This window comes from Rhinatrema bivittatum, chromosome 3 (genome assembly GCF_901001135.1).
Source record: "Rhinatrema bivittatum chromosome 3, aRhiBiv1.1, whole genome shotgun sequence".
In the NCBI taxonomy this organism is placed as follows: domain Eukaryota; kingdom Metazoa; phylum Chordata; class Amphibia; order Gymnophiona; family Rhinatrematidae; genus Rhinatrema; species Rhinatrema bivittatum.
Genome location: NC_042617.1, coordinates 548,340,261 through 548,364,507, shown reverse-complemented (window position 1 = coordinate 548,364,507; position 24,247 = coordinate 548,340,261). Strand labels below are relative to the sequence as shown.

Genomic DNA, 24,247 nt, shown 5'->3' with positions numbered 1-24,247 from the left:
AAAATGAAAGAGGCAAAAAGAAAGAGAAACAGGAGAAAGCTGAAGGGAGCAACAGTAATGCAATAAACCAAGACACAACAAGAAGTGTGAGAAACTGGTGGGGCTGTGGTTTGCTTTTACAGCGTCTAAATTAAAAATGACTTTTTAAAAAGTTGCTTACCTGTTTATATTTTATTGATGCTGGTTATACTATCTTTAAATTTGATACTGCATTACATATTTAATGGTGCATCGTCATATTATGTTTATATTGTATATTTAAATATAAGAAGGCCAATATTGAAACAGCAAACAGCAGGCTAAGTACTGGCCATGGCTTACTCAGTGGCCGCAGCTTAGCCAGTTAAGTCCTTAGCTAGTTAACTTGGGGGCGGGCAAGAGGCATAATGGGGCAATGCTATTGATCCTTAGCCAGTTAAGTTATCCGGCTAAGATAAATAGATAAATTGATATTTTTGTTTATATTTACGCCTGAATTTTTTTTACTCTGCTGTAAAGAACGTATTCTCTGAAGATCAACAGTTTAGTCCAGGGGTCTGCAATCTTTCAAAGAAGATGAGCCTTTTTTTTAAATTTTATTTTGTCTTCGATCAAAATATTTTGAGAACCATATCACACACAGTGTAGCATTTACTACCCTAAAAAAAATAAAAATAAATAAATAAACAAGCCAGCTTGCTGGGCAGAGTAGATGGACCACTGGGTCTTTTTCTGCCGACATTTACTATGTTACTATGTAATGCATCCCCCACATGCATATATGATTCACACAATCATATAGGGGTCCATTTTCAAGCCATTTAGGAGTATAAGAACATAAGATATGCCAAACTGGGTCAGACTATGAGTCCCAAGAGTGGCCAATCCAAGTCAAAAGTGCCTGGCAAGTACCTAAAACTTAAAAAAACCCATGTTAATAATGCAGGCAACAAGCAGTGGCTGTTCCCTCTTGATTATTAGCAGTTTATGGACTTCTCCTACACTGTTTTATGCATATAAACGGCTCATTAGAAAATGTGAAGGTCTTTGCATACAAACAGCACACACATTACTCAATTTGTATGAGCAAAAAAAAAAAAAGAGAGAGTCGGAGGGTGGGGGGGGGGAAGAGTCTGGTTTTGCATTTATACTTTTAATTTTAGAAACTTTGCACATAAATCCACACACCCAAGTTACACCCCGAGATCAGCTCAAAAGAACCTACTGGAAGTCCCAACAGTAAAGCTGGCTCGCCTTAATATTACCAGACATAGGACCTGCTCTGTTGCAGGCTCCTCATTATGGACCTCTCTTCCCGATGAGATCAGGCCAGAGCCTTGTTTTAAAACGTTTAAGGCGGCTTGGAAAACGTACCTCTTCAGGAAAGCCTTTACTGAACAGCAGCATTAGTCCTGCAGTGTCCTCTAGCTGTATGGCGTCCCTGTCTTTATGAGTTTTTGTGTTTGCTGTTTTTAGTAGGCCTGTTCTAATTTTGTCAGCAGCCCTGGAATTCCCATGATTGACCCGGTATATACATTTTTTTAGTTAACCTAAATTTACCCCATGCCAAGAGTAGACGTCAACTGTGTGTGGAAGTTTGAAAATTCTCAGCAAGAAAGTACACAAAGTGAAAGAACTGTATGGTAAGTCTATAGTAAACAAACAAAAAAAAAAGTAGCTGCAAACGTTCCCATCTTTGAACCCTACCTGAAGGCAATTTCCCCAAGCAATTTCTGTTGGGCAAACAGTGTTTTACTCGTACATATGGTCTCTTTGAAAAATGTTCACTCGCAATGAGGGCAAAAGTGTGTGATTAGGTCAGGGGAGGCAACACCACAAGCAGTCTGGCCTGGAAAATGTACCCGCAGAACAAGCAGCTGCACATCTCTTTGGGTATTTAATCCCATGACAATAATCAAAGCAAAACTATATCCATAGTGTTGCTTTACTGGTTCAAATTCTTTGGGGGTTAAAACTATCTGCGGAATTTACACCATTGTAGGGAGTTTCATTATTGTTCCCCGTAATGTAGATATAAAAATTCTAATAGATATATAATGGATGATAAACTAATTGTGGTTGATGTAAGAAAGAAAAAAATATGACTGGGAATAAAATTCCTTTAACTATGTCACTTATGCTGTATATTTTTTTTTCACACAGCCTTAGGTACTCTTCCACTGCAGCCCTCATCTTTTTCCCAAGCCCGTTGAGCCTATTAGTTAGTCACCCAAAATACAGAAAGTAAAAACTGCTTTTCCATACACCCTCCGACTTAATGTCATAGTGATATTAAGTTAGAGGCCCCAAAAATAAAACAAAATAAAAAAAAAACTGGGCTCCAATCGTCAGGTTCAAAAATGGACGCTCAATTTTGCCAGCATCCGTTTTCTGAACCCGTGGCTGTCAGCAGGTTCTTTAACTGACACCGGTAAAATTAAGCCACTTCCGCTAATAAGGAGGTGCTCCGGCCCTAATTTAAATACAGAATCGCGCACCCAGGAGAGGCGCCTGGGCATGCGTCGGGAGAGCGGGCGCTCAACACAGAGTGCCGGCTCTCCAGCGGGGTTTTTTTTGTTTTTTTTAATTGGCCTGAAAGGGCTTTAAGTCTGCTCCACACAGAAAGTAACAGCTCTATTACAATCCAAGGTGTACTGGGCCTGTTTTCCTTTCCTGGCATTTGGCCTGGGGAAAAATCCTGCAAGGATGATTAACTGGTTAAGGTGGAAGCCCGACATAACCTTAGGCGGAAATTTGGAATGTGTGTGAAGCACCTAGAATTTAGTTTAACGTAAAAAAGTTAAAAAGACCTCAAACTCCAAATCTACAGGGTGAAGTGACTGCCACAAAAAAAAAAGACCTTCCAAGTCAAGTAGTTTAGTCCACAGGAGGCCAGATGCTCGAAAGGGCTTTCGACTAAGTTGAGGTCTCATAACACTGCAGAAGCCTTCAAATGAAGCAATCACTGCATAATCAGGGCTGTACAGAAAATCAATCTTCTTTCCACACTTTTGTGGTATGCACCACTGCTCCAAGATGTACCCTCACAGGCTTCGGTTTAAGGCCAGACTCTGAGATATGTAGAAGCAATTTTTCTACAAGAAAGGCTCTAGGAACCTATCACACTAGACTGCAAACCTCCTCCATTTACACACCATCACCACATTCTAGTGGATTCTGTCCTAGAAGCCAGAAGTATCTGCTACACTGATTCAGACACACCAAAGAATGCACTACTTTGCTCCTGACATCCAGGCAGTAAGAGTGAGGTAGTAGAAGTTGAAAGGAAGTAATGTTCCTTGGTTATGTGATGCTAGTGTTACATTTCCAACCTGATTGGTGTCCTGATGAATAAATCCCAGAAGACTGGAAATGAAACCTGTCTTGGCCACGAGGGGAGTCACATGAGCTCTCAGTGCCGTTTCCGCAGAGACAGAAGATGACTTCTGAGGGTGCACCGGTCCTACAGCTGACTACCTTTCAGCACCAATGGATGACTTTTGAGGCCTCAGAGTTGACTGCTAATGAATGTTTAGAAAGGCTTTTCTCTCACAGGCTATTCAGCTGTGGCTCAGCACAATTCCTGCCAACATAAAATCTTAATGCTCGAAACTTGGCAGAAGATGCTTTATTAGAAAGAAAAAGTCACATTCTATTCATGGTTTTAAAATGTGGAAAATACCCTCATACCAGGGCTAGTGCACATTTCCGCCCACCGGCGTCTTTTACTTTTATGTACTACCGCCAATTTGGCTGCCCTATTAAATTGCAATCATGGGGTAACCACTTTTTATTTAAACCATGATATACTGCCGCATTTCTTAGCAGTTTAATTCATTTCTCTTTTGGTTTTCATTTCCCAATCTTATCTTTACAAAAAAATTTTTTTATGAAAGGTTTTCTTCTTTTATATTTTTTTTAAATAACTTATTTGCTTTTTCAACCACAGTTTTGGTCTAAAAAACTCTTGTACTCTCTATCACTTCTCATTTTCAAATTGAAAAGTGCTAAGAAAGAATTTTTATCTCGCACTTATCTTATTCATTTTCATGAGAGCCAGAGTTCCAGTGTTCTGCCTGCTCGTAAGAGCCAAAGTATAGCCAAAGCTATACACCGTTGGTGTCGGGCTTTTTGTGGAGCACGCTATACTTTGGCTCTTACGAGCAGGCAGAACACTGGAACTCTGGCTCTCATGAAAATGAATAAGATAAGTGCGAGATAAAAATTCTTTCTTAGCACTTTTCAATTTGAAAATGAGAAGTGATAGAGAGTACAAGAGTTTTTTAGACCAAAACTGTGGTTGAAAAAGCAAATAAGTTATTTAAAAAAAATATAAAAGAAGAAAACCTTTCATAAAAAAATTTTTTTGTAAAGATAAGATTGGGAAATGAAAACCAAAAGAGAAATGAATTAAACTGCTAAGAAATGCGGCAGTATATCATGGTTTAAATAAAAAGTGGTTACCCCATGATTGCAATTTAATAGGGCAGCCAAATTGGCGGTAGTACATAAAAGTAAAAGACGCCGGTGGGCGGAAATGTGCACTAGCCCTGGTATGAGGGTATTTTCCACATTTTAAAACCATGAATAGAATGTGACTTTTTCTTTCTATTGTTGTTATTTAGTCACATTGTTGCCAGTTTTTTCTAATATTGAGAAGATGCTTTATAACATCTTGGACAATAGACACACATCAGTCCTTGATTGTGGAGATGTACTTTGCTCCCATCATCCCAGTGCAACAAGCACTCAGATAAGTGCATTTATTATTTCTTTGATAAGAAACCTCGAATTTTATATCTAGTATAAAAATCTTGAAAAATAAGTACGAGTATACACACTATTAACCATGAATGACGGATAATTACAATTTCAGCAAAAAGATGGGATTTTAAAGCACTAGTTAATTGTGCTAATCCCGTGCCATGATGGTCATTCACAGGTTTTAAGATTTACCAGATAGCCCCACACATCTCTATATATTTTTTTGAAGTGAGATTGTTTTTGTTTTGATTTGAAATTATTCTTCCACTTTTGGGTTTATTTTAATTTTGTATTTTCAAATAAGTTGATGCATGCTGCCCAGCACTCTTCATGTGCTGAACGACTGCCTCTATTACTTGTCTCCAAAGCTCCTCTTGAAAGATTGCTTATGCAAAAAGCCGATGGGGCTCAACATGACAATTTACTTTCTTCAGGGTGTTTTGAGGTGACCCAAAAGCTTGAAGCTGGACCTCTGTAGCTTGTCAAGGTAGAAGTGTTGAATGGAATGTAGAGCTCTCCTCCATGCACAACCACTTAAGGGGAGGGTGAGGGCAATATAATACCCCCTGTTCTCCATTATGCTCTAAAGCAGCGATTCTCAACCGGTGTCACAACACACCAGTGTGTCGTCAAGAACTGGCAGGTGTGTCATGGCTCCTGGTGTCCCACTGCCCCTGGTTGTGCTTTCCTTCTCCCCAGGGGCAGATTGGTCTATGGGGGGGATCGGTCAGCCCACAGTGGGCCGATGTAGTTGGTTATAGAAACATAGAAATGATGGCAGAAGAAGTCCGAACGGCCCATCCAGTCTGCCCAGCAAGCTACGCACTTTATCCTTTTTTTAATTTTTTTTTATCTTTTTCTATCACCCACCTGTTACTATTGGCTTCCAGTACCCTCCAGCCCTAATTCCCCTCCACCCCACCACCAATGTAGAGAGCAGCGCCGGATCTGCATCCAAGTGAACATCCAGCTCAATTAGGGGTAGCAACCACTGCAACAAGCAGGCCACACCCCTGCCCCATACTCTTACCCACCCCTGGTTTTTTTTTTGGAGATGGCAGCCCTCCATCCTTCCACTCCGTGAAGGTGGAACACCTACCACTGGCATCCCACTCCGTGAATGCCTCTGTGGCTACTGCCGCTCCGTGCAGTGTTTTGCTGCCTTTTTATTCATGTCCTCTAGACTTGATGGACCCACAGTGTTTATCCCACACCCTTTTGAAGTCCTTCACAGTTTTAGACTTCACCACTTCCTCTGGAAGGGCATTCCAGGCATCCACCACCCTTTCCGTGAAGAAATACTTCCTGACATTGGTTCTTAGTCTTCCTCCCTGGAGCCTCAGCTCGTGACCTCTGGTTCTGCTGATTTTTTTCTGAAGGAAAAGGTTTGTCGTAGTCTTTGGATCATTAAAGTTTTTCAAGTATCTGAAAGTCTGAATCATATCACCCCTTCTCCTCCTTTCCTCCAGGGAGTACATATTTAGATTCTTCAATCTCTCCTCGTATGTCATCCGATGAAGACCCTCCACCTTCCTGGTCGCCCTTCTCTGTACCGCTTCCATCTTGTCTTTGTCTCTTTGTAGATACGGTCTCCAGAACTGAACACAGTACTCCAGGTGAGGCCTCACCAAGGACCTGTACAAGGGGATAATCACTTCCCTTTTCTTACTTGATATTCCTCTCTCTATGCAGCCCAGCATTCTTCTGGCTTTTGCTATCGCCTTGTCGCATTGTTTCGCAGACTTCATATCATTAGACACTATCACCCCAAGGTCTCTCTCCTGCTCCGTGCACATCAGCCTTTCCCCCCCCCATTGAATACAGTTCATGACTTTGCACTTCTTGGCATTGAATCTCAGCTGCCATATCTTCGACCACTCTTCCAGCTTCCTTAAATCCGGTCTCATTCTCTCCACTCTTTCCGGCGTGTCCATTCTGTTGCAGATCTTAGTGTCATCCGCAAAAAGACAAACCTTACCTTCTATCCCGTCCGCAATGTCGCTCACAAAGATATTGAACAGGACTGGTCCCAACACAGATCCTTGCGGTACACCACTTAAAACTGCTCTCTCTTCAGAGAAAGTTCCATTTACCATCACACATTGTCTTCTGTCCGTCAACCAGTTTGCAATCCAGATCACCACCTTGGCACTCACTCCTAAGCTTCTCGTTTTATTCACCAGTCTCCTGTCAGGAACCATATCAAAAGCTTTGCTGAAATCCAAGTAGATGACATCGAGCGCTCTTCCTTGATCCAATTCCTTGGTTACCCAGTCAAAAAAGTCAATCAGATTTGTCTGACAGGATCTTCCCCTGGTGAATCCATGCTGCCTCTGGTCCATCAATTCTTCCGACTGTAGATAGTTCACTATTCTCTCTTTCAACAGTGACTCCATTACTTTTCCCACCTCCGAAGTGAGGCTAACCGGTCTGTAGTTACCAGCCTCCTCTCTGTTCCCACTCTTGTGAAGCGGGACCACCACCGCTCTTCTCCAATCACTCGGCACCACTCCCGTTTCTAGGGATCTATTGAACAGGTTACACAGCGGACCCGCGAGCACATCTCTGAGCTCCCTCAGTATCCTTGGATGAATCCCATCAGGTCCCATGGCTTTGTCCACTTTCAGATTCTTTAGCTCTTCCCATACATTTTCTACTGTAAAAGGATTTTCATCTATACTACTTCCCTCCAGTTTCTTGTTGTGTAGAGATGGTCCTTCTCCAGGGTCTTCTTTAGTGCCAAGAGACACCACATGGCGCTGCCAAAAGAGAAGAGGGACACCTCGTGCCACCACCAGAGGCCAGGATGGAAGTGGGTAAAGAGTGGAAGGATGCCGCATGCCACTGACAGAGGCCAGGCCAGCCGTGGCTGAAGAGCGGCTGAAGAGCGGTGGGATGCCGCGTGCCACCGCCGGAGGCCAGGCTTATTGGGCCAAAGAATGAGAAAAGGCTCCACGTGAGAGAGGAAACTTTCCTGCGTATGTATGTGAGTGGCAGCATGGATGCCTGGGTGCGTGAGTGGCAGCTTTGTGTGTGTGTGGTAGAATGGGTGCCTGGGTGAGAGCATTTGCATGCGATTGAAAGCTTGTATGTAAGTGAGAGGGCATTTGTGTGATTGAGAGAGAGACTGGTCAGGGAGGTGACTGGTATGTGGGAGGAAGAGAGACTTGTCAGGGAGGTTATCGGTGTGTGTGAGATAGAGACTGTGTGTGAGTGACTGGTTGTGGACCTTAAGGAAGAGGACTGTGAAGACAGAGCTTCAGCAGCAACTGCTGCTTCTGGTGTGTGCTATTGGCCTGCAAGGGAAAGGAGTAGGAGAGTTACTGAAGAGGGTAAGTAAAGGTGGCTTTTTAAGTTTATTTTTCTTGATTGACTGCCATTTTAATTATTGGGTGCTGTGATATCTGCTATTATGAAATATTTTGAAATTTGGACAATTTTTAATAATTTTTATGAGTTTTTAATTGTTGGATGTTATTCTGTTCATCGGCTCTTTTGTAACATTTATTAGTATAGCTTTACAATTATTTCTGTGTGGGGATCCATAGCAGCTTGGCTTATTCTGTTTTCCTAATAGGAAGTGTATTAGTGTTTAGGGCCTGGTTTAATATTAGTATAGTTGCCTTTTCATAAATAGGGTTGTTACCGTTTGAGTGTGTTCCAGAACACATAGGTGAGTTTGTGTGCATTATTGCATATCCTGGAACTATGTTAGGTGCTATATTTCTCTTTCCATTTCTCCAGGTTTGCACTGCATACAGAGTGGCTTTTTTGGTTTTCCATTCCAGTTTCTGTCTCCATATTTATAATTTGTGGTCTTTCTGTCCTTTAAGAAGGCCAGCTTTATGTGCGTGACCGAGGTGAGGTATTTTACTAGCATGTAGGCATTTCTATCAATCTTGTTTGTTGTGTTTTCTCAATAGGATATGCATTAGTGGTAAATTACTGTCTTTTCATAAGAGGACTATTGTGCCTGGTAGTAAAGGGAGTTTGTTTTGTTTTTACTGAGATGTCACCAGAACCAGAATATCATTTTTGTATGACGAGTTGTATGGGTAATGCCCTAGTTCTGCTCTAACCTACTTGTTGGGGATTGAGGGGATTACTGAGGATAGAGAGTGTATGTTTACATTTAGCCCTGTGACCGTCACATGTTCAGTGTCACACATATGAGAACCATCTGTCAGGTTTGTCCCAGCCGAAACAAGGTTGAGAACCACTGCTCTAAAGGATACATATTACCAATATACCTTCTTCAATTAGGCCTTAGCACCTTTTCTCCTCAGCTTCATACTTGAGTGGTCAGAACCTGATGCGTGCCATGAACTGGAAGAACCAAACCGGTCTCATTGTCTGGGCCTATGCATAGGCTTCAACACCTAAAGACCTGATGCCTTCTTTGATACATTCAAGCCTCCAGCAAACAATTCTGTTCCATAGTCCCTGCATTTCTTTGTTGCTTTCAGAACCGGTTTGGGGTAGCTGGAATTCTTCAAATCTTGAAGATGACACAGCAATTTCATCCTTTGTATTTCTTTGTATTTTCATGGTCCTAGGTGACATCCCGAACAGATACTGCAGTGGGTAACAGGATCTTGACTTAGATGTTTATAGCAGGGCATCTTCTGCCTGCAGTGAGGACAAAATACCTACAGTACCTGAATGTAATCCGCTTTGAAGTGGCTGAAAGGCAGAATATGAATCACATAAAAACAAAACAAAACTTGAAGTCACTGACCAGCTTCTCTTCCATTAGAAAAACTGATTATGTAAAGTCAAAAAATACATGCAGGCCAGCAGACAAAAATGTCAAAAACGTAAGTAAACACACATCAAAAACATTGAACTTGAAAACCTTAGAGAAAAAGAAACACCCTAACGTGCACCATAGCCTAAAGAGGGGAAGCTGGAAGTAAAACATTTCAAATAGAAGTACGAGAACAAACACAACTGAGCTCAAAAATACGACTGTCGGTACCTATGGAAAAAGACAAACTAAAGCATGGGAACTACTGTGTCTGCTCAAAAGTGTTTAAGTCTTTGCTGAAAAGCTCTGGAAAAAAATGTTTTGTGTCAATGCCATCAGTCATCACCCATGAGTGTGACTTTGGTGAACTGCTTGCCTTCAGAGAAATATAAAAATACAATTTTATAATTGCTTCTTAAAAGAAAAAGGGGGAAAATAACCTAGCTTACAGGAAAATGTATATTTTAATATCAAAGTCTTAGTTTTCCAGCAGAGCATGTCCCTAGACTTCTCTAGATTATGCTAAGACAACAGTGGTACTGCCCAATTTGTCTCAGAGTTTCACCTAAGATGCTGAATGTAAACATTTAATAGGAGCAATGACAATAAACTATCATATGAATAGTATTTGTTGTACATTAAAAAATAAAAACAAACATCTGTCTATGATCATGGACCATACGAAATGGAATATTAGGAATAGCACAACACAAGGGAAATGAAGTTAGAATTTGGGGAAATGCGCATTCACAGGCAGCACAACCAGTTATTACTAAACTGTAAGGTCACAAAGGAATATAAATGAAATATAGTGAGGAAAAAGCCTCAAGATTAAATTCAACTTTTCTATTTAAGAGTGTTTTACTACACTTAATTTTCACTTGCAATTTGTCTAAAAGCAGACCGATGCAGCAATATGCCATAAGATGTACTGCTGTGGTTAAGAATTTGTCATAATGTACCTAGAGGAATTTTTTTTTTTTTTTAAGCTATTATAGAAAAAAAAAATCCTTCAGCGTAGGAAAAAATAATAGGCTCCTCATGTCTGTCCTTCTAAATATATGACCATCTACGCAATTCGATAATGTCATCTGACTGTGATATATGTACAATTTCTAAATTCTTATGGCAGACAGATTATTTAAAACACACACTGATGCCTCTGAACACATTTTGCAGAAAAGCTCTGTATTTCTGGTTTATAAAATTGAACTTTGCTGACACCTTAACATAAAAATAGTGAAGAATTACAAAGTGGCTGATTGATATTATGTTAATGCTTTTGCCGTTAACGTGGATGCTGTACAGCTTATGAAGTACTGATCACAATGCGTCAAAAAAAAGAAAAAACATATTTATGAAGCCACTGTAATAGCAGGGCTAGGACTGGCTCCAGCTGCCAGAAGAAAAGTCTGCAGCAGCGGCAGATTGGACAAGGGGGAAAGGGACCCAGTGAGTGAAAACTGCCCATTATGAGGTGGTCTTTTGTAGAAAGCCTAAGCTGCACACTAATAGACTCTACTTAAACTGAGATCCCAACGGTGGTTTTTCCCAAAGAGGGAAATTTACCGCTCCAATGAGTAAGACAGCAGGCGGTGTGTCTGGGGACTAAATCTGGAATGAATTTTGCAACGACATGCTAAGCCAGAAAACTTTAGCCAGAGACACCAAAGGTTGGAAACTATTTTATTATCTGATAGAGAATATTAATGACATCAGTTTAAAATATCCGGGTCCCAGTTAAAAGTCTCTAACTTGGGCAGTTCTCTCACAGAATTTAAATGTTTATATAACAGCTGGATTTTGTTGTCTGATTTGATTTTTTTTCTGGTGCATAATTAATTCTCTTGTATGCAGGAAATAACCTGAGCCCTAAGGGTTTGGTACTGTGTTTTAAATCTTTTGTGCTGACAAATTTAAAGTGCGTGCTTTTAGGTATATTTTGAAAGTAGATTTCTACCATTTTTCACAGGAACAGTCCACCAGATAACTCTCATCTCCTGCTCCCAAATGAACTGCTTGATCACTGTTCCAGATCCACCCATGAGAAATCGGGCAACCTTACTCTAATCCCAATGTAATAATAAACAATACTCAGACACTCAGTTATTATTGGGGAAAAAAGAGAAATCCATGAAGAGCTGAAGCTATGGGAGGCGTGGCATGGTAATTGCCTGCACAGGGCAACAGAACAGGTAGTACTTGCACCAAGCAAAGGGCTTTTTGTTATCTTCACTGTTGCAGTCACAGTGCTCTCACTGTCAGAGAGAAAGAGAGACAGAGGTGCTGCATTCTGTCTGTTCATTGGAGCAGGGCAGTGAAGATAAAGAAGCAAACAGCAGTGATTTGTCTCTCACTGCACAATGGCAGTACACTGATTATAGTGCAGACTGTACAGAGAAAACAAGAGAAGCTTTGCCAACTTTATCAGTTTCTTCTCATTCTGACAGGTTTTTCTTGTGTGTTCAGCAGTGTGTGTGTATGTGAGAGAGAGATGGCATTTTTGCACAACACTGTGAGAGACAGCCAGACACCAGGGGGTTTATGCTATTGGCAGGCTGCTAACTCTGCTGGGCAGTGCTTGCTAAGCACTGCAGTGAACTCAGTCTGTTAATTGATTGAGTATATGTGACAGACAGTTAGTATTAGCATGGTACTGGTGGGTGAGTGGTATAGTACATCAAACAATATTGTGACTTCACAAACCCCAGCAGCCACTTATTTATGGACATCTGATGTTCTGCCTTTTCTAAACGTTGTTCTCAAGGTGGATTACAATAAATGTAAGCAAACTTAGGCATCTGAACAACTTACGATCAATCAGAAAGTGCAATTAGAGTAGCATTGGGATCCAGCATGGGAAACCCAAAACCAGCAGTGCGCTCCTCCATGATTACTACTTCTGAGGTAATGGAGGCAATATTTTCAAAAATTGGTGCTGAGAAAGAATCATGTCCTTGATTCCCTGAACAACATGATATTGAACAGATAGTGGCTGAAAAGAATTTGGGGTCTTTGGTCAATAGCATCTTAGTCTCCAGTGAAGAGGTAGAAGAGGAAAATGATATTGACAGAGCTGAGATTATATCACAGCAATTCCATCATGCTACTGCCAGCAAAGGAGAAAGAGGGAAATGGTAGTAGGCAGAAGAATGGCAGGGGCAGAGGACTGAGTATTGCTGCAGAGCCAGCCCAGCCTGTCAGAAGTAGAAGTAGTAGCAGCAGTGAGAAAAATGGAGTCCTAACTAGGGATGTGAATCGTTTTTCTGACGGATGAAAATATTGTATGATATTTTCTTATCTGTCAGGTATCAGGGGGGTCCCTGAAAGCGATAGGAAAACCCCATGAAATTTCCGTGTGGTTTTCTTATCCTTTTGGGGGGGGGAGGAAAGAAAGGGCACACAGGAAAAGAACCCCCAAACCCATCCCTACCCTTTAAATCAAATTATTTAGAATCACCCACCCTCCCGACCCCCCCAAAACTTTTCTAAAGTACCTGGTGGTCCAGCAGGGGTCCCGGAAGCGATCTCCCACTCTCGGGCCATTGGCTGCCACTAATCAAAATGGTGCCGATGGCCCTTTGCCCTTACCATGTGACAGAGGCTATATGTGCCATTGGCCAGCCCCTGTCACATGGAAGGAGCAATGGATGGGCCGCACCATTTTTTAAGATGGCACCGGCTGTCTGGAGAAGGTACAGAGAAGGGCGATCAAAATGATAAAGGGGATGGAACAACTCCCCTATGAGGAAAGACTAAAGAGGTTAGGGCTGTTCAGCTTGGAGAAGAGACGGCTGAGGGGGGGATATAATAGAGGTGTTTAAAATCATGAAAGGTCTAGAACAGGTAAATGTGAATCAGTTATTTACTTTTTCAGATAATAGAAGGACTAGGGGGCACTCCATGACATGTGCATGTAGCACATTTAAAACTAATTGGAGAAAGTTCTTTTTCACTCAACACACAATTAAACTCGAATTTGTTGCCAAGGGATGTGGTTAGAGCAGTTAGTGTAGCTGGGTTTAAAAAAGATTTGGATACATTCTTGGAGGAGAAGTCCATTACCTGCTATTAATCAAGTTGACTTAGAAAATAGCCACTGCTATTACTAGCATCAGTAGCATGGGATAGACTTAGTTTTTGGGTACTTGCCAGGTACTTTAGCCTGGATTGGCCACTGTTGGGAACAGGATGCTGAGCTTGATGGACCCTTGGTCTGACCCAGTAGGGCATATTCTTATGTTCTTGTTTTTTGTTTAAAGTCTTTAGTTTCTGCTGCAGTCTTAATTCTGTCGGTAGGGCATTCCAGATTTTGGACATGCAAGGGATGTTTAGCCACAAGTTTCAATGGAAATGATGAGAAAACTCCAATTTGGGAGCCAAAAATAGGCTGCATTGATTTTAATGAGAAACAAATGAACAAATAAAATGAATAAACAAAAAAAAAAGTGTTCACCTGAAATGAACCAAATAATTGCAACCTAGTAAACAAATAAATGAACCAAAATTACATTTTTGCCTCTGTACATCCCTTATCTATATATTGTTACTTGTACCATAGAACCTACATATAATCTAATTCAATAAATCTTGTAATACAATCCCTTTTTAATCCTTATTAATCCCAATCCTTTCTTTTGAACCTCATGGGATCCCTCATGGGATCAATGAGGTTCAAAAGAAAGGATTGGGATTAATAAGGGACCTGGGTGACATTAAACCAAAGTTGTAGCAATTTGCAGAGTCATGCAGGTCCCAGACACTTGTAGCAGAAGTCATGGCCATTGCTGATGAATGTCTTGTGGCCACATATGACAATCCTTGAAGCCACTGGGTGTGGCCTTCTTGGAACAGAACATCCTCTTAATTTGAGTAAAAAACATATTATATAAATATACCTATATTTATATATGTTTGGTTTTTTAATTTTATGAGGGGGCTGTTAAGGCAACAAGGAAAGAGGAAAAAACAGCAAGATATTGTCAAAAGGCAGAAAAGAATATTTAGAGAGGGTGACACATCCATGTGGAAGCTCAGACAAAAAAAGACCATGGGGCTCATGAAGCAGACTGCACGTGGGATCACCCATGCATGCTCAGTACTATAAATGTTCTGAGCTAGAGAGATAGGTTTATTTGGGGCCATTGAATGACATCATCCCATGTCATGGCTAACGCAGCTCTACTTGTTGACTGAGAAATTAAGAAAAATGCAAAAAACATGGACACTGAAGTGGATATGTTAGATGCCGCCATACTGAGGGGTGCTGCATTATCTCAGTTACGTAGGAATTCCTGAATAAGCATTGTAAAGGTCCTTTCAGTAATTTCTGGAACCCGTGTCCATTCTGATGGCAGGAGAATACTCTTGCATGACTATGGTGAACTGCTTGTCTTAAGAAAACTTAATTTCAACATAAACAAAAAATAACTACCTTTGAATCCCTCTATTGTATTCTTCATGAAATTGGTTAACTTGCAAACATTTGATGTTGAGTGATTTTTTTAAAATTTATACTGACAACTATATTACTTTTTAATGGAAAGATTTTCTTACAATTTCAAGACATAGCAATGTTTGCAACCTGTGTCCCTACATATGCAAATAATTTTTATGATGGTGGGAAATCAATGTTCATTACTGATGAAATGAAATTTTACAAATTCATTGTAGTATGCCTTTGTTTTAGTGATGAAATCTTATGTATGTGGAACAGTCCCAAAAGATTTTGAGGCATTAATGATGTGTTTGAATTATAATATTAACCTGAAGTTAATATGAAATGCAGGAGAAACTGATCAATATTTTAGATGTAGAACTTTCAACTGATGAAGATAAACCTACTTGTTCTTGTATTTAATGCAAACTAATTGCTACAAATTATTTTACCTACCTTATCAATCTTTAATGAAAAGATATACCCAAGAGTCAGTTTATAAAAATGAGGACAAACTGGTATAAATTGATAGACAATGATAGAGTAGTTAAAAATAAAAAATTAAGGAAAGGAAATGATTGAGAGTATACTGATAACTTTAACTCTGAAGTTAGAGCATCGGAGAGAAATGTATTTCCTATTTAGTGTTATTAAAAATAAATAAATAAAAAAGGATCTAGATGTAATATGAAATTTTGATATCTTACAAGATACTGTGGACAAATGGAAAGCAAAGTTGCATACTCCTAACAAGGAATGCATAATATTAGTCCTCACAAGTGGGTGACATCTAACAAAGCCCTAGCTAATGTGATAACTTCAGAGCTTCTAGCTTGCTATACTGAGCATATGCTGGCTGTTCCGCATCACAGCCATCGCACAGAGCCCCTTTTAGGCCTGGATTTATCAAAATGTGATGTATCGCATGCGATAGCAAAAGGGGCGAGTTTTATGCAAATAGTTTATCACAATTTGTGCTAACACCTATGCGAAGAGCTAAGTTAGTGCAAATTGCGATAACATTTTCACACTTTGCAATATGTGCCAGAACTATTGTATTTCCTGCATAGGAGAGAGAGAGAGAGAGAGAGAGACTAGCCATAATGTCCTCTCCCTAGATAGGTATTTATATCCAAATGGGAGGCCCACCTAGTAACTCTCCCTCTCTCCCTCCCCCAATGACCTGGATAGCTAGGCTGGTGCTCCAGGAGCTTCAAAACTACTAAAACAGGCCTTTGAGAACACATCGCAAAACGTGATGAAGCCTTTATGCTACTTATCAAACGGCTTAACACTACTGAAAAAGTGTAGCTAAAATCTATGTTAAAGCCGTGCGATAGGACTTCGTAAAATGGTTAACCCAGCCTACTCCCGCCGCTAACTCCTCCTCTTTTTCAAATTTGCATCACACCATACGTTATGGTGCTATCGCATGCGTTAAAGGCGTTTTCGCATGCGTTAAGGGCTTATCACATGTGTTAAGGGCACGTTTCGCATATGATAAGCCCTTAACGCATGCGAAAACGCCTTACAGCATTTTGATAAATGACCCCCTTAATCTGTTGTCTAAATGTTGACCTCCCTTAATATGGAAAAATGCACACAATTTTAGCCATGTTGAGAGGAGAAATAATGCATATTGAATACATTTTTATCTCTACATGTTATTTTCCATTTTAAATAAAGTACTTACAGAAAAAGCAGCTGCAAACATGTACTTTTGCTTTGCTATCTGGTGCAAAGTCTGGGTTACGAAGAACCTGCAGGCTATGTCCCAATGTGGGCAATTAGAAAATTGCCCCATACTTTCTTCTGCTTTAAATTTGATTAAAATGTGTGTGAACTTGCAACTATATGAGAACTTCGATGTTTCTTTTATAAGAAGTGCAGTTTTGTGACCTTACTGCTGTTTATACCTGTGCACCCTGTGTAATTTTGCAGACCACTATTTATTTATTTATTTATTTGGAGCTTTTATATACCAACATTCATGTACCAAAGTGACATATCAAATCGGTTTACACTGAAACGAGAATCGCATACAAGTATGCATTACATCAAACAGGGAAACAAATAACTGGGATTAACAATGCAGGTAACTAACAAGCTCTTCCGGTGAGCATGCAACTAATTCATTTCCAGGCATAACAGGGGAGCTAACCAAGCTATGGAAGAGAGAAAAGAAAACAGAAGCAAAACTGAGAATGAATGGACAAAAGTAAAAAATAGGATGGATGGGAGGGGGTGGGGGGGGGAGGTCCGGGGGTGATAATAAATATTAATGATATAATAAAACAGATAGAATGCTACAAAAGCTGCCAGCAAGTTATGTCTTGATCCGAGCATGCACATCTAGAATAGATGAATAAGCTAGTCTGGATGTGAGAGAGAGAGAGAGATGGTTCATGAGAGAGATTAGGGAAAGCTAGACCAAACAGCCATGTTTTGAGTCTTTTTTTTTGAAGGTTGACGCACATCTTTCTTGTCGTAAATCCGGGGGGAGAGCTTTCCATTGCGGGGGTCCAGTCATTGAAAGTGCTCATTTCCTTAAGGAGGATTTGGCAGGAGGGGTGTAGAGAGTGTCTTTGTAGGCAGCTCTAACAGGTCTGGCTGGTTTGTGGAAACGAAGAGGGATATTTAGATATAGCGGAGAGAGATTGCGAATGGCTTTGTGTAATGTCGTAAGGACTTTGTACTGAATTCTAAATTTGATAGGGAGCCAATGAAGATTCCGCAGGATGGGTGTAATGTGCTCTTTTTTGTTGGTCTTTGTCAGAACCCTAGCCGTAGCGTTCTGCAACATCTGCAAGGGTTTTATGGTGTTTGCTGGGAGACCGAGAAGCAACGAGTTGCAGTAGTCTATTTTTGAAACGATAATGGATTGGAGAACTGTGCGGTAATCATGGAAGTGAAGGAGGCGGTCGCAGCCTTTTTAGGACTTTAACTTGAAAAAGCAATCCTTTGTGGTGTTAACACTTTTTTTTTTTTTTTTTAGGTTGAGCTGGTTGTCCATGATGACTCCAAGGTTTCACACATGGGCTGAGAACTTTGGTTGAGCGGTGAGGTGTTTGTTGGTTATTACGCTGTTGGTATCCTGGGACATGATGAGGAGTTCTGTCTTGTTTGCGTTAAGGACTAAGTTGAGGCTTGTGAGAAGGAGGTTTATTGATTGAAGACAGTTATTCCAAAAGCAGAGGGTTTTAGGGAGAGATTCAGTAATCGGGATGAGAATTTGTACGTCATCGGCATATATGTAGTGAGTTAGCTTTAGATTTGATAGTAGCTGGCAGAGCGGGAGAAGGTAAATATTGAAGAGAGTTGGGGAGAGAGGGGAACCTTGAGGGACTCCTAGGGTGGAGCTAGTGGGGTGGGATTCCTTGTTGTTGATTTTAACCTTATAAAACCTGTTGTTAAGGAATGACATGAACCAGTTGAGAGCAGTACCTTTGATGCCTATATCCGCTAGTCGATCCACGAGAATTGAGTGGTTCACCGTGTCGAAGGCGGATGATAAGTCAAGGAGGGTGAGAAGACAAGGTTGTTTATTTTCCAGATTCAGCATTATGGTATCTGAGAGAGAGATTAGGAGAGATTCAGTATTTAGGGACTTGCAGAAACCAAACTGCAATGAGGTTAGGATATTGTTTTCATCCAGATATTCAGAGAGTTGTTTGACGATTTTTTCCAAGATTTTAGAAATGAAAGGAAGGTTGGCTATAGGGTGGAAGTTAGCTGGGTCCGCCGGTGACAAGTTGGGTTTTTTCAATAGTGGTTTGAGGATGGCCAGTTTTAGAAGGTCTGGTACTAGACCTTGTGATAAGGAGTTGTTTATGATTTCGGCAATAGGCTTGGCGATGGTTTTTGGGATGAAGACGAGTAGGTTTGACGGAATTGAGTCTGATGGGTGTGAAGGTTGGAGCTTCTTGAGCAAAGTTTCTATCTCTAGTGATGAGGTGGGCTCAAAAGAGTCGAGACTTGAGCTATGTTGTAGAGAAGCGGAGTAAGTGGGAGGGGGCAGCCCATTGTTAGTATTTAGAGGGGAAATCAGATTGTTGATTTTTTTTTTCAAAATAAGAGGCAAGCTCTGCAGCTTTGCTCGATGCTTGGTCGTCCAGAATAGTTGGAGGAGAAGGTTTGGTGAAGGCCGAAACGTAGGAAAATAAAGCTTTGGAGTCGAAGATGAAGTGATGGATTTTCTGTGCGAAGAAATCTCTCTTAGTTCGGAGGATGGAGATCCTGTAGCAGTGCATGAGGGATTTATATGAAGCTTGAGTTGTTGAGGAAGGGTTTTTTCACCATAGGTGTTCTCTGCTTCTAAGTTCTTGCTTTAGAACTTTCAGTTCAGGTGTGAACCAGGGTTTCTTGTTATCTGAAGTAGGGTGTACAATTTTAGTGGTTTTAGGGCAGGTGAAGTCAGCTACATTATTGGTGATCTTGAGCCAGGAGGAGGTAGTGGCGACTGCATCAGAGAGGTCCAGCTGGTCTAGCTCTTTGGAAAGAAGGGAGCTGAGGATGTCCGTGTGGCACGGTTTCCTAAATTGGACTGTGGTTTTATGTGGAGCTTGAGGTGTAGTCTGGTTGATTTTCAGGACTGTGGTAATCATCCTATGATTGGACCAGGGGACCGGTGAGCAAGTAGGAGTGGAGGAAGGAGTGAGGCCGTCATTTAAGAAGATAAGGTCCAAAGTGTGTCCTGCTTTGTGAGTGAGGGGCTGTTGATGATTTGATGGAATCCCATGTAATTAAGCGTAGAGAGAAATGTTTTCGCAGTTGGAGGAGAGAGGAGTGGAGTCTACGTGAAGATTAAAGTCTCCCAAGACTATGGCTGGGGTATCTGTGTTGATATATTTGGCTATGCATTCAATAAGAGGAGATGGGTCTGATTCTAGGGTCTCTGGAGGGGCATAGGTTAGACAGATTTGAAGATGATTGGATTTGAATACGGCGAGTTCAAGAGTAGAGGTAGAGTTGGTATGTTGAAGAGTTAATCCTAGCTCTCTTTTTGCAGCTAATAGAAGGCCTCCACCTCTTTTTTTGGGTCTGGGGATTGAAAAAATGTCATAGGTATGTGTCGGAAGTTGGTTGATTAGCGCTGTGTCTTCAGGCTTCAGCCAGGATTCGGTTATTGCACAAATGTCCGGTTTGGCCTCTAGAAGATATTTGTCGAGAATGTGTGTTTTTTTCGTGAGGGACTGTGCATTGAGGAGGGTTAATGATAAAAGAGAGAGGCCCAGAAGTTGATTAAGCAGAGAGATCATGATAGGGATCAATCTTTTTTGTTGAATAATGGGAAAAGTTATTTTTTAGGTGGTTTCTGCAGTGGTGGAGGCTGATGGTAGGGATGGGGAATGTGCGCATCCTTGTGTCTTAGTGGATATGTAGGGTGCGGGGGGGGGGCAGGGAGACAGGCTGGAATTGATGAGGAGAACATATAGAAAGACATGGTTTAATGGAACAAAGTCTGCATGGCTTTACCCAGGGCAAGTCTTGCCTCACAAATCTGCTTCACTTTTTTGAAGGAGTTAATAAACATGTGGATAAAGGTGTACTGGTAGATGTAGTATACTTGGATTTTCAGAAGGCGTTTGACAAAGTTCCTCATGAGAGGCTTCTAGGAAAAGTAAAAAGTCATGGGATAGGTGGCGATGTCCTTTCGTGGATTGCAAACTGGCTAAAAGACAGGAAACAGAGAGTAGGATTAAATGGACAATTTTCTCAGTGGAAGGGAGTGGGCAGTGGAGTGCCTCAGGGATCTGTATTGGGACCCTTACTTTTCAATATATTTATAAATGATCTGGAAAGAAATACGACGAGTGAGATAATCAAATTTGCAGATGACACAAAATTGTTCAGAGTAGTTAAATCACAAGCAGATTGTGATAAATTGCAGGAACACCTTGTGAGACTGGAAAATTGGGCATCCAAATGGCAGATGAAATTTAATGTGGATAAGTGCAAGGTGATGGATATAGGGAAAAATAACCCATGCTATAATTACACAATGTTGGGTTCCAAGAAAGATCCCAATAAAGAGATCTAGGCGTCATAGTGGAAAACACATTGAAAACGTCGGTTCAGTGTGTTGTGGCAGTCAAAAAAGCAAACAGAATGTTGAGAATTATTAGAAAGGGAATAGTGAATAAAACGGAAAATGTCATAATGTCATAATGCCTCTGTATCGCTCTATTGTAAGACCGCACCTTGAATACTGTGTACAATTCTGGTTGCCGCATCTCAAAAAAGATATAATTGCGATGGAGAAGGTATAGAGAAGGGCTACCAAAATGATAAGGGGAATGGAACAGCTCCCCTATGAGGAAAGACTAAAGAGGTTAGGACTTTTCAGCTTGGAGAAGAGACTGCTGAGGGGGGGATATGATAGAGATGTTTAAAATTATGAGAGGTCTAGAACGGGTAGATGTGAATCGTTATTTACTCTTTCGGATAGTAGAAAGACTAGGGGGCACTCCATGAAGTTAGCATGGGGCACATTTAAAACTAATCGGAGAAAGTTTTTTTTTTACTCGACGTACAATTAAACTCTGGAATTTGTTGCCAGAGGATGTGGTTGGTGCAGTTAGTATAGCGGTGTTTAAAAAAGGATTGGATAAGTTCTTGGAGAAGTCTATTACCTGCTATTAAGTTCACTTAGAGAATAGCCACTGCCATTAGCAATGGTAACATGGAATAGGCTTAGTTTTTGGGTACTTGCCAGGTTCTTATGGCCTGGATTGGCCACTGTTGGAAACAGGATGCTGGGCTTGATGGACCCTTGGTCTGACCCAGTATGGCATTTTCTTATGTTCTTATGAAAGGAATAAGCCTGTGAAAGATAAGGAAGGATGCCAGAAGGGACTGGGCCTAAGGGGGCTACGTTAGACTGCCCTACGGTGCTGCACGAAGGGGCGCACAAAGGGGCAGGCCCCTTTGTCGCACTCCTTTTGCGCGCGACGTCTAGCTGAAGCAGTGATTTAAAGCCCAGTCGGGGCTTTGATTGATTGGTTGCCTCGATTTAGCTGCTCGGGATAGGCCGGCTTCGAGCAGGAGGGGCGAGCAGGAGGGAGCAGCCTCGGTCGGGCGTTACAAGCAGCCTCGTGGTCGGTGGACGGACCTGCTAGCGGATGGACCCGCTAGGGGTAAGTGAGAAAAAAGCCCTATTTGCATTTCTTCATCACAAAGAAAGCCTTATAGACACAACCTGCCATAAGAATTTTATAAAACGTTTATATGGAATCTTCTTTGAATGGTTATTATAACTGATAGAAAAAAACATTTTATCTTGTGCTGAAGCATCATATTTTCTTAAGATCAAGTTCTTTACATTCTAAGCACAATTAATTTATCAGTATTAACCACAGATTGTTCACTTACCACATTGAAATCTAAGTTTTTTTCTACCCATTCTTTGGCTTCTGCAAATTCATCTTTCATTTCCATGATGAACAGTGTATCAAGGGCATCCACTATTGTTGCTCCTTGAATATGCCCTAAAAGTGAGACAGCAATAATTATTATAGAAGTTCTACTCTATTCTGTACCTGTAAATTAACACAATGTAACTTTGAATTCACTAGACAGTGAAGAGCAGAACTCCTTCTGCATTTTTTCTGCAGAGCTGCCTGTGGGGCACATATGTGGCAGGGTAGCAATAGCAGGTAGCCACTTTACTCTCTCTCTCTGTCAGGCCGATACAGTACAGTGTGCTCCGACGTAGCGCACTGTTAACCTGCCCTTGGACGCGCGTTTTCCCTTACCCGTTATTCAGTAAGGGGAGGAAAACGCGCGTCCAACCCGCGGCACCTAATAGGGCCCTCAACATGCAAATGCATGTTGAGGGCCCTATTAGGTATGCCCGCGCGATACAGTAAGTAAAATGTGCAGCCAAGCCGCACACTTTACTTTAAGAAATTAGCGCCTACCCATAGGTAGGCGTTAGTTTCTGCTGGCACCGGGAAAGTGCACAGAAAAGCATGGCGATATTAAGTCGGAGGTCCTGAAGAATAAAAAAAGTTTAAAAAAAAATTTTTTTAAATGGGCCGGCGGCTGTTGGGCCGAAAACCGAACGCTCAATTTTGCCAGCGTCCAGTTTCCAAGCCTGTGGCTGTCAGCGGGCTCGAGAACCAACGCCGGCAAAATTGAGCGTCGGCTGTCAAACCCGCTGACAGCCTCCTTTTGCCCGTTTCTACCGCACCACCTAATTTAAATACTGTATCGCGCACACAGGAGAGTGGCCTGTGCGCGCACCGGGAGAGCGGGCGTTCGTCCACTCTCCCGCGGACTTTACTGAATCAGCCCGTGTGTGAATGAGCTGCCTGTATAATATTGTCCTAGTGTTTCTCTAGTTCCAGTGTGCCCACAGCCAGACTGCCCAGTCCACATAGTGCAAGTAAATGAATATTCTGATTTGCTTGCTAATCATTTGTTGATCTGCTGGCGGGAGTGACATAACACTCTTTTTTGGTAGCTAACTAAAAAGGAGTCATATATTTAAATAAATAAACAAATACTAGTAATCTACTACTACCGCTATAGCACTGCCAATCTGTCCAGTTGCCACTGGTGGTCATAGTGAGTGCCACTAACTAGTGTGTATGTAGTCAATCTGAGCACTGATCTTAGAGATGGTCGCTGTAGTGTACTGTGTATGCTGTGTGCACTCACTGTGCAGCCAACAAACATTGACCTTAGAGTCTCTTTGCAAAATGTGCATATGAACAATGGTTTCTTTGCTTCATTTATCTTTCTGACCTTATGCCTAAACTGCAACTAAGTGTGCTACATAGCTTTCTGCAGATGAACAGAAAGCCTGTGAGATCATACTTGATAAATTTGGTTCACATTTTTTCATTGTTCAAGGGTAGTTATTCTTTGGCACAAAACAATCTGATGCAGGACTTTCTGAACCTGATGTGGTGGCATCACATGCAAGCTGGGTTTTTAGGATGTGCACAATTAATACACATGAGATTAATTTGTACATACTGGGTCTCCAATGCATGCCAATTTATCTCATTCATGTTCACTGTGGATGTCCTGAAAACCCAACTGGCTGTGGGCTTACCATGACAGGTTTGGGAAGCCTTAATCTAATGCAAAGTATTTCCTCCACATTTTTTTTTTAACTACATTGGTACAATAACTACAAAGTTACTTCTTTAACAGTCTGTCTTCTTACATTACAAATTCTGATCAGAGATGTAAAAAGTGGATTTGTAAACATACAAGCAGCATTCTCAGGTTTTCCATTTCAAATTAATTTCTTTTTAATCTGTCTAATAAGACAACTTAATGGAACATCACAGTTCAATCACCATTTATGA

The 24,247-nt window shown here is 41.2% G+C and overlaps 1 protein-coding gene across 1 annotated transcript in view; it reads right to left on the bottom strand.

The window, feature by feature from the left end:
- Window positions 1-24,247, bottom strand: part of MAN1A1 (mannosidase alpha class 1A member 1) — a 553,608-nt gene that overhangs the window by 395,399 nt on the left and 133,962 nt on the right. The window contains exon 3 of the mRNA XM_029596415.1: window positions 22,299-22,414. Within this exon, the coding sequence (XP_029452275.1) occupies window positions 22,299-22,414 (116 nt within the window). The remainder of the gene's footprint in view (window positions 1-22,298; window positions 22,415-24,247) is intronic.